This window comes from Clupea harengus, chromosome 11 (genome assembly GCF_900700415.2).
Source record: "Clupea harengus chromosome 11, Ch_v2.0.2, whole genome shotgun sequence".
NCBI lineage: Eukaryota > Metazoa > Chordata > Actinopteri > Clupeiformes > Clupeidae > Clupea > Clupea harengus.
Genome location: NC_045162.1, coordinates 8,550,235 through 8,567,734, shown reverse-complemented (window position 1 = coordinate 8,567,734; position 17,500 = coordinate 8,550,235). Strand labels below are relative to the sequence as shown.

The 17,500-nt window shown below is 45.0% G+C and overlaps 2 protein-coding genes across 3 annotated transcripts in view; one reads left to right on the top strand and one right to left on the bottom strand.

The window, feature by feature from the left end:
- The window catches only part of she (Src homology 2 domain containing E), an 8,186-nt gene extending 3,704 nt beyond the window's left edge, over window positions 1-4,482 (bottom strand). Inside the window, exons 1-4 of one of the 2 annotated variants that reach the window (XM_031576636.2) lie at window positions 4,232-4,482; window positions 3,393-3,892; window positions 1,595-1,721; window positions 194-406 (exon numbers count right to left, since the gene is read on the bottom strand). In XM_031576636.2, the coding sequence (XP_031432496.1) occupies window positions 194-406; window positions 1,595-1,721; window positions 3,393-3,884 (832 nt within the window). In that variant the 5' untranslated portion in view covers window positions 3,885-3,892; window positions 4,232-4,482. Of the gene's footprint in view, window positions 1-193; window positions 407-1,594; window positions 1,722-3,392; window positions 3,893-4,174 lie in introns of both variants that reach the window. The other variant, XM_031576635.2, reaches the window with a different exon arrangement.
- Window positions 4,483-17,248: 12,766 nt separating this feature from the next.
- Window positions 17,249-17,500, top strand: part of LOC105891798 (cingulin) — a 29,323-nt gene continuing 29,071 nt past the window's right edge. Inside the window, exon 1 of the mRNA XM_031576079.1 lies at window positions 17,249-17,257. Within this exon, the coding sequence (XP_031431939.1) occupies window positions 17,249-17,257 (9 nt within the window). The remainder of the gene's footprint in view (window positions 17,258-17,500) is intronic.

The following is a 17,500-nucleotide window of genomic DNA, read 5'->3' as shown; positions in this document are numbered from 1 at the left end:
TAATGTATAATAATCAAAGATAAGAAATACTCTTTTTTGATTGGCTGGAGGGTTTCCTTTAATTTTCTATAATGGGAAACCTATGAAGTGGAGTGGAGTTTTTTGCCTCTGCCTTGTCCATTAATTTTGTGTAACAGGGAAATGGAATTGCTGTTGATTAGAACTGATTAGAATTGATGTTGATGTTGTTTACCTGACAGGGCTCTGACGATCTGCTCTTTCCTCCACTCCCAGGGGAGCTCGTACTCGGCTTGGGGTCGGGCGTCGCACTCGGGGCGGGTGAGGGGGATCCCCTCCAGCACCTCCTCATACGGCACGTCGTAGATCTGGGGGGCCCCGCCCTCCTCGTCGCCCTTCAGCACCACACACACCTTCAGCAGGTCCCGTGAGCCTCGCCGACGGATCTCTACAGTCAACACACACACACACACACACATACAGACATACACACACACACACACACACACACACACACACACACACACACACACACACACACACACACACACACACACACACACACACACACACACACACACACACACACACACACACACACACACATCATTGGCCATGGTATTACACACACTGGAACTGACAGGTCACATAACATAACACAATCATTAGATTTTTGCAGTATCCATACACACACGTAAGTATATGTGCACACTACATGCACTTGGGCAGGTCACCTGTCAGAAGCTGTAAAAAATGTACATTCAGTTGGACCAGTACAAACTCTTGTTTCACACCTGTTAGCACTTATAACCAATCACACAGACTGAAGGTATCCTGGATTCAGGGTGCTAAAATGCATTGTGTTTCATACTTATGGGACACAAGGGCTAGTGAAAACTTTGCTATCCTGAGCTATAAACACACACCAGGGAAAAGAGCATGGACACTTGTGTGTGTGTCCCCCACTTGGCGTTCTTGCGAACAGCCGCTCGCGTGCACGCACTCAAAGTGTGTGTTCCTCTGGGGCCATGCGACTGGGGCCAGTCTGACGGTCTGTCTCCCAGCATAAACTCCTGGCCTCCCCGGACTGACACTTTGTGTCTGGCCTATTGTGTGCGAAAACAATGGCAGCACCAAGGGGGAAAGGCAAGTGCGGCCTGCCATTGGCTGACTGACCAGGCCACTTCCTGATTTCGGGGAAGTGATTGAGAGAGGAAGAGGGGAACGGGGTGGGCGCTCACACACAGTGAGGACAACTGGAGCTGGGGGGGGTGGCAGGAGGGGGGGTGCAGGGGATCGGAGAGGGGCTGCAGAGGGGTGATTTCCTGTCCAGAGAATGGGAACAGGAAACAGAGGCAGGAAACAGGAAGTGCAAAGAGGAAACTGCACCCATTGTCCCAGCACAACACTGTCACCATGGCAACCACCAGTGAGGTAGGCAGCTAGGGGAGGCCAGAGATTGGCTGGTGTTGGTTGTTTTCGAGCTAATGAGACAGCGTCCGAAAAAACAAAACACTTTTCAGTATAACCAATGTGTGTTGTTTAGGAATACACATCCATCACCCAATTAATCAGTCTAAGTGTTATTGATTAATTCACCCAGCCATGAGATTGATAGAGGAGGAAAGTGGATAACCTGTAATAATGAGCTGAGCATCATAGGGCTCCATGTATCCATCATTCTCTCCTTCTCTCTCAGCATCTCTCTGCTCCTTCGTTCTCTCGGCATCGAAAGGGTCAGCGTAGTCCTCCAGGATTATCAACTATGGAAAGAGAGAAAGGGAATGATGAGCCATAAATCAGTAGATCAATACAACTGTAGAGCACATGTACAGTCTTCATTGGGTGTTGCTGTCATTCTAGATTCATCCAGCAGCTACATTGGCCATAACTATACACTTTGATTTCATGACTGGTCTCAGGGTCCAACATCACAATGATCTTAGAGCCCATAAAAAGCAGCGATGGTCCTGCCTCTTTCACTTGGTTTCCCACACAAGCACCCTTATGTCCCCATCTTTCATGACCATTAACAACCAACCCCATCACACCTTCCATAGATGACGAATGATACCTTTTTTGATAGTATCATCTTCACTCCAGCTCTCTCTTTCTTTCTCCCTTTCACTCTCTCTCTGATGCACCCTGTCTTTCCTTTGCTCTCTATTTCATCCCCCCCCTTTTTTTCCCCCTCGCTCCTGCTCTTTTTCTCTTCATCTCTATGGTACTTGATGGGATGGCACCGTACCCTATTATGATCAGAGTGTAGCTGCGGGGTGAACTCTGCTCTGGGACAGGGGAGTGCCAGTGTCAAGTGACATAATGCTTCAAACGCAGCCTTCACTTGGGCCCCAAAGAAAAGGATGGAGTCATTGTATTTTCTTTGCATTGTGTCACAGCGTGTGTGTGTGTGTGTGTGTGTGTGTGTGTGTGTGTGTGTGTGTGTGTGTGTGTGTGTGTGTGTGTGTGTGTGAGTGAGTGAGTGAATGCGTGTGTGTGTGTGTGTGTGAGTGAGTTTGTGTATCTGTAGAAGTGTAGGTGTACGTGTGTGTGTGTGTGTGTGTGTGTGTGTGTGTGTGTGTGTGTGTGTGTGTGTATGTGTGTGTGGACTTGTGTGCTGTGTGAGTACATGTGTGTCTTCCAGTATCAAATTATGAGAAATGAAAATATGGGTACAGTACATATGCCATAGAGATGCTAAGAGATGTGTGCATGTTTGTGCTTGTGTGTGTGCATGTATGTGTGTGTGGTTGCATGTATGTGTGTCTGTGTGTGTGTCTGTGTGTGTGTGTGTGTGTGTGTGTGTGTGTGTGTGTGTGTGTGTGTGTACGTGCGTTTGCATGGTGGTGGTGGGGGCTGGATAGTTGAGGTAGAGAGACAGGAAATGGGGAAGGGTGCAAGGTTAGCTCTCATTGTGTGTGGACTGAATCTGGGACTGTGACTACTATACCACTCACACACAGCCCCACAATATATAAAACGGAGAGAAAGAAAGGGGAAGAGGGAGGGGAGAGAGAGTATCGCTGAAACAAAGACAGCGAGAGAGCTGGGAGAGAGATACTGATCTCAGCTTCCATAACAATAACTTCTCCCCCCTGTTCACACAGACGATGCGTAACTGGATACTATGTGTAACCAGCTCACGTCCTACTGACACTATAAGCATCAGAGTGATATATGCCCTCTGCTATTTATCATCAACTATCGGGTGTCCACATCAGAGTCTTGTCAGATCAAAATAGATCTGCAATATGACTCTCTTTGTGTCTATGTAAAGAAAAGTAGTATCTTCTCAGAGAGAAAGGAGGACAGAGACAAAAATGGGCTGTATTTATCATTTTGAGAACTTCTAATTATTTGTCAAGGGGAAAAAATCAAGAAGGTTTAATGTCATATTAAAAGAGCAAGTATTAACGGAATGTATAACTTCTCACCGTCTCTGTCTTCAAAGTTGCCTTTCCTTTTTCGTTGTCTGGCACTGTTGCGTCTCCAGCTCCAAAACTGGGTTTTTGGCTCTTGTCTTGTTTGTCCACCTTGATCATTCTGCTGATGTACGCATCTGCCAGACTCGATGTCCTGAGAGTTCGGTGATCTTCGAAACCCGCATCAAACTTCTGGTTCTTCTTGCCTTTTCCTGGAATAAAGATTTCCCATATCTTTCCATCTTTCACAGGACTTGCCCCAGTGCTTGGAGGGTTCCGTCCCAATTCGATTGCTGAATTTTTCCGATTCCTCCCGGAGAGCAGTGAACCCACACCACCGCCACTGCTACCGTTCTCCGAATTTTTACGCACATTGCCTTTTCCCCCGGTACCGACTGTGGCCACAGGTTTTGGTCGACCATGGGCACCTGATTCCGAGGCCGAACGAATGCGATCGGTCCCACTTCTCAGACTAGTGGGGAAATCTTTAAACCACTTTGCCATGGCTGTATCTGTGAGAACAATAGAAATCTACAGGTTGTCGACACTCCAAACACTTCCAACAATACTTAGCGGAACTTTCTTTTCTTTCCTTGCCAAATTCTAATGAATCGTCATTAATTTTAGTGGATTACACTGGTCTTCATGCGCTTTTACGCAAACTTTGCCTGATTGGAATGCCTTAATATTCTCTCCCCGTTTCCCAAATTATTGTAATATTTATAGCCACATTTTACACTAGCAAGCGCATATATAGAAGCGTGTTACGTTAGTGCATAAATAAGGTAACTTACAATATTTCATCCCATTCGTGTTTCTTTTCTAACTCTCCTCTTCTCAGATCGTCTTACCTATTTTTCATCTGCCGTGTTCCCTATTCTCTATTTGGGGAGCTATTCCCGCAGGATGAAGAGTAGTCTCTGCAGAGCGTAAACACGGAAAAATTGGAAGTTTTTCTTCACTCTCACAAGAGATCCCATTCCCAGCGCGTCCAATCTGAGCGACAGTCACTGAGGAGTGCTCGGGGGTCTATGGGTGCGTGCGTTTGTGTGAAAAGCTGGTGGGGGTGGCTTTTATCATGAGGGGGTTAGGATGAGCACTTGAGTTTGGGATATTAGGGAGGGTATGGAGTTAAGTTTCGCGTGTGTGTGTGTGTGTGTGTGTGTGTGTGCGTGTGTGTACGTGTGTTTGTACTCAATCCATCTGTGACGGATTGTGATGAGCAAAGCTCAATGTGTGTTAGACTATATAGACTACTGTGTTAGACTATATAGACTACTGAAGCACACTCGTCTTTAGTGCATTTAGTCAAGACGACAGATTAGAGGCATCGGGAATAAAGACGCTTGGGACAGCTACGTTTTTAGTTGGTGAAGGAATTACTGTGGTTACACTTAGGCCTATGTTTTTTTTTTTTTTTTAAGGCCAATATCTTGGCGATACTTAGACATATTTTCTTTGTTACGCAGCAAACTGCATCGCGCGTACTGGTGCATTGAAACTGTGGTGGTGTGCTGTGGTTTAATAGAGCAAGATTTATCACCAAACCTATGGGCAAGATGGACAGGGACTAAACACAAATGCGCACCGATGTAGGCCCATGACGGCGCACCTCGCTTAACCGTGTTGGATAAATGTTGTTGGCATGTCGGATATTATTCCTGCATATAGTGTGACCAGATGCAAACAGACCAGATGGGATAAGTAGTAAGTTTGTGTGGGACAATGTAGGACATGTTACCAACGCTGATAGGAAACCTACAACTTTGATATGATGTCTATCTAACTAAATAAGAAACATTTGTATTCTGCTTTTCGGCTGGTAAACACCTATACTTTGTCCTCTAGTCGATTCCACAGCACACCAGCTAGGCCATAAAAGATACATGCAACAGCTTTATGAAAGATATGATGAGCTATGATGTAGCCTGGCAGCTTTTGCCTTATCTGCAAAGTTTGTGTAAATTTGGTTTATATGAAGCAGCAGAAGAGTTAAGCCTCTTGATGACCTTCACTGATCTCTTTTTGAATAAAAACTACTGGAGTAGAGTAGAAACTATGTTGCAGAAGCAGCTCGTGTGGGTAAATGAACGCATTCATATGCGTTATTTCGGGCAATTAAAAACCAAATGACTAATGAAAATGCGGGACTAAGGGTCAAAATGCTATGCAATACAGCTGGACACCATGTCACCCTAGCTAGTGCTGTACCTGTAGCCTCGGACTGGTAATCCACCTAGTGGGCCACAATGCCACCAGGAATGTGTGTGTGGGGGGGGGGGGGATTGGACCTGCTAGTTGGAGCCCACCTCGTATTGGAACAGCCTATCTGACTAGGGATAACATGGTGCCAAGTAGGATACCTACTGTAAGACAGGTACAGGAAGTGTTAATGTCGTCACCTCCCCTCACCCCTTCAAGCAGATCTGTTTAAGCATGTAATGTCAGAGGTCAGGCGGTAAATAATCAAATCGAGACAGAGCGTTTATGAGGATAGCAGTCAAAAATAAAAGGTTCCAAAAAGAGAAAAGGTGGAGCAGAGAACAAGCGAGAGAGAAAAAGAAAGAAATCTCGAGGCTGATGCTGCAAAATGTGTTAAGTTATCAAATATTTACATTTACATTTAGACATTTAGCAGACGCTTTTCTCCAAAGCGACGTTCAAGGGAGAGAACAGTCAAGCTAAGAGCAATAAAAAACATGGTGTAACAATAAATACTACTTTACATAAGAATTAGAAAAACTACCTAGAAAGGAAAAAGAAGTGCAGGAATGTAACTGCTGAAGTGCAAGTTAAGCGCTAGTCAAGGTGCCAGTTTGGAAGGGAGGTGCTCTCTGAAAAGTTGGGTCTTCAAAAGCTTCTTGAAGGTAGAGAGGGACGCCCCTGCTCTGGTAGTACTAGGCAGTTCGTTCCACCAACGTGGAACTACAAATGAGAATAGTCTGGATTGCCGTGCTTGCACAGACGGCAGTGCCAAACGACGCTCACTAGACGAGCGCAGCGTCCTGGGTGTAACATTTGCCCTTACATATAGGCCAAAAAATAACTTAACCGACACCAGTGCCAGGCAAAATGAGGCGCACCAGCGCCAAATGAAGAGGAGGAGGAAAGAGTCTGGACGAAGGCTGATTCCAGTGGACAGCAGGGTCAAGAAGAGGAGGCCACTGAGGACATGACAACCTCGCAGGTGATACTGCAAAGCTTGTAGCACTACTGACAGTGTTAACCGAGCTAGACCAGATTGGATCCATCATATGGAGCCTGGCATGAATTATTTTGCACGCGCAAAAAACAAACGAGTTTAATTTATTCTTACTACCATCCAAACCAGAACATAAAAATACACTTGCAAAGAAAGCGTGAATGCAAGAATGGTGGTCCATGGTTGTTAAACAACAGCAGTGCTGCCAATTTAATATATATTACTTAGCCTATGTGTTATAAATAGCCTGATTTCGCGATGTGTATGTTGAGGGAAAATAGGGCCAGTCCAGACGAAAATGACCAGGCCGTATTTTGTTCCAAATCCGACCCTGTGTAACTATGTTGTTATTTCTGGCCCAAGGGTCTGGTTATTGCCATAAGGGTTTTGATTTTGCAGTTTGTTGTTATTTGCTGCAAAGAGCTCCACCATCCCACACAGGCTGATTATACACCTGACTTTGAACTGAACCTTAACAGTTTGAACGTTATACAGTTCAATCAATTTTACAGAAGGAATGCCATCCAACTGCGGTGACGTCACAATCTTTGGCCTTCCCACTTCTGACCTCATACACAGACCACTCACTTTAAACTTTAAAACCGGTTTTGTCAGACCCTATACGCTTTAGGAGATACAAACATTGGCCTTCCACAGGTTCATATAGGCTACATATAGCCTATACCTCCATCATGACGAAAACGGTAGATTCGCCAGCATACCAGGCAAATCAGGACCGGTGGTACAGAGGCTGAGAGGAGCCGACTTCATAAAATATCAGCTGTAGCACGCCCTAGCGGCAATCAAGGAGTTAGGCCCTCCACTTGTGGTCTACAAATAAATCAGTAATTTCCTTAAAGCTTTGAAAAAATAAGGCCTTGACGACAACGACAACTGTGTGTGTGTGTGTTTAGAAAGGAATGTTCTTCGAGCCTAATCACTAAAAATCAGTAAACTGTCAAACGATCCACAAATATGAAAGAGCACACATGGTTAAAGTGAGAATGACTGCTCACGTCAAAGCCTTCTCTTGTAGTCTATTATTATACCTTTTAACCAAATAGTTTAATTGCTAGTTGAGAAGATTGCATCTTTGCCAGATTAGCATCCTTTTCAAGGATATCAATTAGCTGTATGGAAATGTTATCAGGCCTATTCGATTATTATTATTGACGGATTTTTGTTATGTTGCAGATTATCGGCATTGGGATTTATACTTTTTGTCCCAAAGAAACACGACCAAGGTCTGATAAAATTACGTAACTACTGCAGATTGACAGATTGTCGTCACCAATATGTAAAGCATACAATGGGTCCACTGTTCCACCCACAAAGACACTTTTATCCAATGGTGTTATTCTCTCGAGCGGGACTGGGCGGGTCGAATAGTATCGGTCAAAAAGGTAACAGGTTGTCTACCGCAGGACAGAGCTGTCTGCCTATCCGATTCACAACAATTGTGTCTATCCTTAATTATTAGAAGCCCCTTAAATTGCAGGAAAGTATACGGTCGGATGAGGGACAATAGTCTGCAATTACTGAAAATTCAGTGAGAACCAAGAGTCTGACAAGTTTGCTACAAAAGAAGGTAGGATAATACTTCGAGAGGATGTTGAGTTAGCTTGTTAGCCCTAGTTTGAATAGGATGGAGGCTGACTAACAAGCTGTGTTGCTGGTTATCTGGCGCCAGCTAGGTAACGTTAGCTGGCTAACATTAGCTAACCGGCTAATCAGCACGTCTGTATATTTATTTGTATGTAAACAAGAAAAGGCTGCTAACCCTAATTTGCTGGCTAATATTAAGCCGGACAGTTTCACTTGTATTGTATTGCGCATACTGCATAAACATACCAAAGTAAAGCATTTTAAGATGAGTGGATCCTTAGAAGCACTCCGGACGACCCAGTGCTGCGTTTATTAGCCAGGCATCAGTATTTCTGTATTAGTGTAACTTTGGACAACAAAAATAAGTTTGAATACGATGTTTGCTGCCAGTGTATATGGCTGTCGTTCTGTAGTTTGGTCACTCGCTAACATGGATAATTGAAGGCGTTTGAGTGAGTCGCAGGTGCACCACCTGTGGCTACAACACGCAGACCAGTAGCAGCTTGACGATACTTGAAGTATTTTTGACGTGGCCGAAACTTTTAGGTAAATCTGTAAGATATCTTTATGATTGTTCATAGACAAACTATTATCCAGCATCGGCCTTGTAAGCCTAGTTATTTTGAAAAGGGACAGTGAGTGTTATAGCCACAGCCTTTGTGACTGCTCATACTTTCTCAAGACACGGTCAGATTTGTTTAATTTTGTCCATGAAGTGTTGCTTCATAACGCGTTTGATATGTGAGCTTGTTCAGCCTCTAACCAGGTTTTGCTGAGACCTTTTTGGATTCACACAACTTTCTTGAAAGTCCATTTCTTAACTCTACCGCTTTATGAAAAACGCAATGGTTTCGGTTGGTCTTGCGATAAGAATTGAGTCATGTACTAAATACACTCTCTTGTACAAGCAAAGGCCGAACTGCTGTTGAGATATCCGCTACTGCTTAAATATCTGGGTTTCTCTGATAATACTTCATTTGAAAGTGAATTCACTGTCACAGAGGAGACCAGACAAAACAAATGCTTTATGCAAATTATTATTTTGACCGTGTTGATTATCTATAACAACAGAATAGAATACATATTTTGTCACATAATGTCTGCGAAATAGCAGCTATCAGCCAAAACGCTAATGCCAATGTATTGACCCACAGTATAGCGAGTTTATAACACAGTAACAGACAGCATAATGTTGACGTTAATCCAACACCAACATACGCGATAACACCAATGTTGCGCGCCGCGCCAGGTAAGAGAACTATGCAGCAGTGCCTCGAGCTACAGATGACCGGCGAATGGTAATTATTTCCGCGAGATTCCATTGCTTGCAGGTAAAAGATCGGTAAACCTCGCGTGTGAGTCAGTAAAAGTGTGTGGGAAATAACATAAGACTGCAGAAGGGGATCATTTTGTGTTCTGTGGCTATGTTTTTGTACTGTTTGGTAACACTTGTGCCTGTCTTTGTTATGCCAATGAGCTCTATTTGGGTAGTAGAGGGAGAGAGAAAAAAGAGGAATAAATGGTTGTTTGTCTGAGGCCGAAAGGAGAAGGGCTCTTCTTTTGGGAAAAGGAGGAAGGAGGAGAGCAACAGTTGGAACGGACAGGAAAGAGATGAAGAGGTTTACTGGAATTAAGAGACAACTGTTTTGGGACATTAAACATAATCTTTACAGTTTTTTTTCTCCATAAATGACCTAATCAGCATTCAGTCAGCGTGTTGCTGTGGCTGTCATCCAGTTAGTCACCCAGTAGCGTTGCTCATTATCCTCCCAAGGGCCTGTATGTTCTGTTGTCATCTAATCAGGCAGCGACTAAGATGTCTCTACAAGGCATTGAGGCACATTCCTGGTACGACAACGGAATGAGCACACACATAAATTAGGCTACCTACTGTGTGGAAATGATTGTACACATTGATGGAAACATTTGATTTCACCAGAGAATACACACATTGTGTATAATTGCCATGGTCTCTGTTTTCCAGCCTGCTTTTTCTTGCTGTACTATCCAAACCCCCTGACATCTCAGTGACAGCTCTGTCGTGTTAAGGGTGCAGTTCGTGATTTCTAATCCCATACACTTCAAATTCAGGGAATTGCTCCTCATGGTCCTCTAGCTGTCTGTTCAGCGTTTGCGCTAAAAAAACTATGATGTTTGTACACAGACCTTGCTCTGTAAATGGGAAACAAGCATAGTGGATTGGACTGAAGCATAAACAATCACAGCCAATCAACATGGTTCTTCAGGACCATGGAAGGGAAGGGTGTAATTTGATTGGCTGTTGAGCACAGACATCAACAACCTTTCGTGAAATCGTAAACTGCATCTTTAAGATAGTGAAATAGTGAGGAAGTTCTGCGTCTGATGTTCCATCAAGAGAGAGGGTTAGGTCAGTAGTGTGCGAGTATGAAGACTAGGTAGCTAGCTAACATAGTAACTAGGCAACCATAGCAACCAGGAAACATCATTTAATTACATTTTTCGAAATCAACTCGCAAGTAAAAGGCAGTCTTGGGTTCAAAGTGATCACAACCACTTGCGGATGATGGCGGTAAATGGCTTCACATAAACATTATAGAATCCTGAGAGAAATAATGGGACGAGGGCTCACTCTGATATCAATGTAGTGAAAGAAGCGGCTGAATCCCCCCCCCCCCTCTTGCCCTTCTGAAGCTTTTTAATTCAATGGTTCCAACTCCCGCTGGGGCTGTGCCAGAAGATTACGGTTAATGTTACCATTCCCGCACGACACCATAACGGTAAAATAGCGATAAAGAAATGCGAGTGGGAATGAGATATATGGGAGTGAGAGCGGGCAGGAGGAGAGATATGAGATTTATACAAGAGGGGGACAACTGGGAATAGTGTTTACACACAGTCACACACAGTCACACACACACACACTCATGCAATTTCACACACTGCTAAAAAAGCACTGGGAAGGTTCCTTTCATAATTCTGTTTAACTTTCCACCTCTGAGAGCAAGACTGCCTCAATTCAATTTAAGACAAGCAAATTGAATTTGCCCAGAGAGCAAAAGGCAGAGAGCAGAGCCTGGGCGTGCTGCTGAGAACTGGTACTCTGCTGATTACACACACACTCACACACACACACACACACACACACACACACACACACACACACACACACACACACACACACACACACACACACACACACACAATCTGTACACACTCTGTACACACTCAGGTATGGGTGTGGTCGAGCTGTAAGAATACACAGACAAGACTAAAAAGCAACATCCTCATGTAACTCCGCCAAGTACAGAGACAAGACATTCTGTCATATTCACAATTACGTCATGATGGGTCGCCCTAATGCATGATGGGTAACCCTGATGCATGATGGGTCGCAGGATTCAGCATTGCTGATTAGTTATCATACATTGACTTGATTTGTTTATACTTTACGAGTCGTTATCATCATCATCATTGTATGGAGTGGTATGGTTGGTGGTTGTGGCAGTTTAAGGTGGTTGTGATGGATGTATAACTATTGTCATGTCAGAGTTCCTGTCAAGAAACAGACCATGGTTGAGAAAGGACCAGATGGATGACCTGGAAGAGAATGCTGTTTGTGAGGATGCCAGGTGGATGAGTACAAGTAGAAAAAAGATGGATTGATGGGCATTAACAAAAATTGAGCTTGAGAGAGAGGAGTGTAGCCTAATTAAACATTTACCTTGAAGGACAAATTTAATGGGCATGATTTTGAAAGTATGTCAGAGGAGGGCAAAGCAGAGCGGAGCGGAGACTGACTGACAGATTGGGCGAGAGGGAGGAAGTGGAGCGGCGAGGGGCTGAAGGGCGGCGAGGGGCAGCTGAGGGGCTGAGGGCAGCAGAGGGGCAGCGTTCTCAGCATAGCTGCCCTGGTTTTCTGCCCCACTTCACTCAGATAATGGGATGGGAAGGGGGCTGTCTGACAACCCCCCTCTATACACACACACACACACTCACAATCACACACACACACACACACACACACACACAATCACACACATAATCAGACACACAATCACACATTCATCCCAAATGTTCGCCATTCATCCCCAGCCTCTCGTTCAAGCTGTGTGTGTGTTTGTGAGTTGTTTTTTTAGTGTAGTGTTTGCGTTCTTGTATGTATTTTACTGGCAGCTAGAATGTTGCCTACTGACCCACTGAAAAGAGAGAAGGGGAGAGAGGGGGAGAGAGAGGGAGGGAGAGAGAGGGAGAGAGAGAGAGAGAGTGCGTGCATAAGAGGGAGGGCGAGAAAAGAAGAGCAAAAGAATGTAGGAAACTAGAAAATGCATTTCCTGAAGGAAATACCAGTGCATGAAATGCAAAAGTTAAGAAAGGAAGAAGAAAAGAAAGAAGAGTGGAAGAAGGAAAGAAGAAAGGAAAGAAGAGTAAAAGAAGGAAAGAAGAGAGGAAGAAGGAAAGAAGAGTGGAAGAAGGAAAGAATAAAGGAAAGAAGAGTGAAGAAAGGAAAGAAGAAAAGAAAGAAGAAGGAAAGAAGAGTGAAGAAAGAAAAGAAGAGTAGAAGAAGGAAAGAAGAGTGGAAGAAGGAAAGAAGAGTGAAGAAAGAAAAGAAGAGTAGAAGAAGGAAAGAAGAGTGGAAGAAGGAAAGAAGAAAGGAAAGGAGAGTGGAAGAAGGAAAGGGAAGAAGGAAAGAAGAGTGGAAGAAGGAAAGAATAATATTCCTAGTTATACAGTTGAATGGAGAGAGACAGAGAGAAGAGGAACCTTGGCGCAGGTGTCAGTGAAGCACAGGTGCAAGCCAGTTTAAAGACCCTATTATGATGTCATAATGGCCCAATGTAAGTCAATGGGAGAAATTGTATTAGTTTTTCTTTAATATTTTAAAAAGTATAAAGTTTAGAAAAATGAAAAATACATAGCATAAGTGTCCTTTACAAGACCAACGCGCCAAAGTTTGAACGAAGTTTCTACGTTAAGTGGTTTGAGCTGAATTAAGCGCAGAAGTCGGTACAAAGAATAATAAGAAGTATAAGAAACGAAGGAATAACAATACAGGGCATTTCATGCACTGTAATAAAGAAGCTCTGTCTTAGGTTTACCTCGCATGACAGTGGGCTGCTTTGAGTTTCCTGCTGATCAAAGCACCTGATGCTTTAAGCTGGACCTGTCGAGACTCAGAGAGCCAAGTGTGTGTGTGTGTGTGTGTGTGGTATGTGTGTGTGTGTGTGTGTGTGTGTGTGTGTGTGTGTGTGTGTGTGTGTGTAAACAGACACTAAAGGCACTGTCAGCAGTGCCCAGGGGGAATACCACGAGAGCTGCTTCACGTCAATTAAGGGTAAGGTGGCGTTTCACGGACCGAAAACTACCTAGACTTTCGACATGCTTTGAATGGGGGCAAAAATCCTGTTTGGCTTAAAGGTCTCAAGCCATGGTCTAAGGTTAGCACTTCAAAGGTTAAGAGGTTAGTGTTTCAGAAGTTTAGGAGTTATTTAGGGGGCAGAATTGGAGAGCAGATCGGGCTCTCAGTTTTGCTGTTTGTGTGTCTTTGCCCAGCACGGAATTTAATCATAGTTCAGCCATCCATCAACCTAGAGCCCCTGGCTCAAGGTGAGCCACAGCAGACAAGGTGACTGGGGACGCCATTCGATGATACTCTGCAGAGTGGATGAAACCCCATTTCCTTTATCAGAGTGTGAATACCAAGGCAGGGCGGCCAGAGCAGGAGTGAGGGAGTGTTTGAAAAGAGATTAGCTCTTGCGGTGACTTTGGGGCTTTTTTTTTTCTTCCTGTAGTCAGACAGAGCAGAAAGACTCCCCGCCAGGCGTTCTTTGACTGCCGGTGTGAACGTTCGCCTTCTTACCGCTGGGGCTTTGAAATGCCTCTCTGTGCAGTAAAAGAATAAAGCCTCGTCTTCTCCGCAGGCCAGTCACACTGTTCCGTGATTATTTAAATCACAAAAGCAGCTACCGTTTAACACACACGAACTCAAAAACATTTGGCAAAGTGTCACAATAAAAGCCACTGTTTTCATTGTGTTAACTCTTATAACAATCACTAACTATCATCCCTTTGAAAGGTATAGCTAAGGCACTGAAGCCTAGAGGTAGAGCCCTCATCAATAAGAAGAGAGTTGTTCACAAACTCTACAAGCCAGCTGTGTACAATCTAAGGAAAAAGAGTTCTGTGGACCTTTCTACTGAGAACTCTCCATGACTCCATGGTTGTGAAAACTATACTAAACTATACTTTATTTAAAAAAGGGAATGGGATGGCCTGTACTTACGGGTCGCCACTGGACTGAAGCAAACGGACTATAGCTGAGTAAAGACCCCCCCCCAAGCAGTGACACAATCAGGGGCCCCACAAGTGGACAGTTTTTAAGAAGGTTTCATGTTCTGCACCTCCCCAAAAAAATCCTATTAGTTGTTCAGTCAGAACATACTATCATGTCAGGTGCCCTGCTACGCCAGCACCGTGGGACCACACACTCAACACTTGTGAGCAATTCAGCCTCTGTCGCACGTGCGTGTCTCTGTGTGTGTGTGTGTGTGTGTGTGGGGGGGGGGGGGTTGTGTGCATTCAGATATTAACAAAGAGGAGCATTGTGAGAGACAGTGAGTGTTCTGTGTGTGTGTGTGTGTCAGGTCTTCCCAGCTCTTATCAGCAAAGGCCATGCATTTACCAGAGGCTCACAAAGGCCTATATCTAGACACAGGGGGTGGGATTGTGAATGGAGGCCTGTGGGATGATATTATATTGGGCCGCCAGAGACCCAACAGGCTGGTTTAGCGTCTGTTTAATCTTCACACAGCAGCCCCCGCTATCGTCTTAACCAGGTACAGGCTTTCTGCCAACAAGCACTGATGTCATTTCTCTGCGGATCACAAAACTCACAACCCCCCCCCCCCAACCAAGTACAAGGAGGAAGGTATTGTGTGTTGTTTATTGTGGTTGTGTCTGCGCAGTGTTATTGTCTGAAGTCTGAAATGTTATCATTCTTGCTCTCTCTCTCACGCTTTCTCACTCTTCTCTCTCTCTCTCTCTGTTATGTGCTTTTATAAACAACCCGTCTAGGCAATCTGAAACCTTGCACAACCGTATAAGAGATAGTGAGCGATAGAGGTCGTGCTGATGGCTGTAGTATCAAGTGAAGGCCTCTGCCTCTAGCATCGGTTACAGTGGATTAGAATCAACATTCATGTATACAGTCAGCTCACAGCCACAGAGTTTTGGGTTACAGCACAGCCCCACAGGCAGAGACAGGGGTGCAGCACAGCGTCAGGCCTGTGCAGGTGTGGACAGCAGCCAGGTGCAGGTTTGTGTGCTTGCACATTGAAAATGTAATCTAGACTAAAGGAACCCTTAAGGTTGGACATTGGACTTAAGTTCAGAGAAACAAGGCCTTTAGGTACCTAGTGCATTAGAGAGTTCAAAGTTGAGACATTATCCACAGTCATAGTACCAAATGCAGTTTGTAAACCAGACCCTGCCTTGTTCCATTGGAACAGGATTAGGCTGAGTACAGGACCAGGACTATGATTGTTCAAGTCAGTCCCTCAAGTCCTTCACCTGTGTTTGTGCTGATGTGTTGAGTCAGCAGGAGACATTGAAGTGACGCGTCAGGGAAGACTGCTACTGAGCTTTGGGAGGCACTGTGTTGCTTTTAAACAGCACTATTCAGTCCTTCTATCTACGTGGATAGTCTGGTGCCGTCTGCAGGTGACTGACATTTCAGAGATGTTGTGCACCCCCCCCCCCCAAATCTACTGCTTTCCTGCAGACCAACCAAGGAATGCCATCTGTGCTTAATTAGGTATGTGCCAGTCTTCACCAGTCACACACTACAGTGCAGGAACAATGCTGCCGAGAGGCTGGCGGTTGATTGGCAGGGTGAATACTGTGTAGTGAAGCAGCCTCTTGTTCCTTGACCCGGAGGCCCTTGGAGCAGGGGAACTGTAAGCCTAGAGCAGGGCACGCAATCCTGTCAGCCCCGTGAAGAGCTCAGGCATCTTCTGTGGCGCCTCGGGTAACTGCTCTAAAAAGCCAGAGAGGCTAATTTACTGGAGTGGCTTTGTGTTGGGGATGGACCCGATCCAGCTCCTGTACACTGATGGCTCACTCACTCCACTTTACACACACACACACACACACACACACACACACACACACACACAGACACACACACACACACACACACCTCGCCCCGCCTGCCTGCCCGCGGCATCTAGGGAGGATTCTCAGATAATGGGGGTGACATCAGCCTGCTGGAATGCCAGTCCAGCGCGTGATTAAGAGCTTGTTAGGGAGTGAGGTCCGCGTTAATCGATGAGTTGTTCTCGGAGGGCTTCGGGAGAGTCGATCGTTCCGAAATGGAAGTCTCGAAAAGGCTCCCCTCATCTGTCTCATTTAGGAGCGTTGGTGTTTGTCTTTGTCCGTTTCGTTCAGTCGCTCACTCGCTCGTGACCCATTGTGTACTGCCTCTGATAGGCTTGTAGTGTCTCTCACTGTTTTGTTTTTTTCATAATCAATACAGCATCTTACTCCTCTGCACGTGCTCGGTGCATGTGTGTCAGAGCAAGACTTTCTTTCCCCTCCTGAGGTCTAGATTTGATTTGATTGAAAGTGTGGGATTTGTCACGCTGTGTCTTCACGAGTGGAGGAGACGGAAAGGAAGTGAGAGAGTTTGAGAGAGGAAAATATTTGTCCTGTAATCTGGTCAGCAAACAGCAAACTGATAAAGAGAGAGGGATAATTTCAGGTCTCTTATCTTTCTCTCTCTCTCTCTCTCTCTCTCTCTCTTTCTCTCTCTCTCACCCCCTCCCCCAACCCACCTCTTCTCCTCTCCCTCCTACCTCTCCCCCTCATGTGTGACTCTGCTAGCTTTAATTCATAAGTATTAAAGTATCATTTTAGGTCTCCACTGTGTTCAATGAAGCCCCCCACAAAGCCTTAACTCTGCGTTGAAAAGCTCTGTTAACCACAGTCAGGTTCCTAACAGGCCACCAGGCCTAATGGCTTTCTGATTGTCTCCCGTTGCATGGGTCATTTGAGCTAGACAGGCCCTTTTCTTGGGTGTCAAAGAATGAGGAAGGTAAAGGGCGTGTGTGTTTCTGTGTGTGTGAGAGAGAGTACGAGGGTGTGTGTGTGTGTGTGTGTTTCTGTGTGTTTGCAGTACATAGGCCTACATGGCAACACAAGTGTGGTGATTCAGAGTCCATGTCACTCAAATTAGGTGGTGTGTGTGGGAGAGAGGGGAAGTGAGTGAGTGAGTGAGTGTGTCTAGGTTAATGACTGATGAAGGACTCAAAGTCCTCTGAGGTCCAGCAGAGAAGGA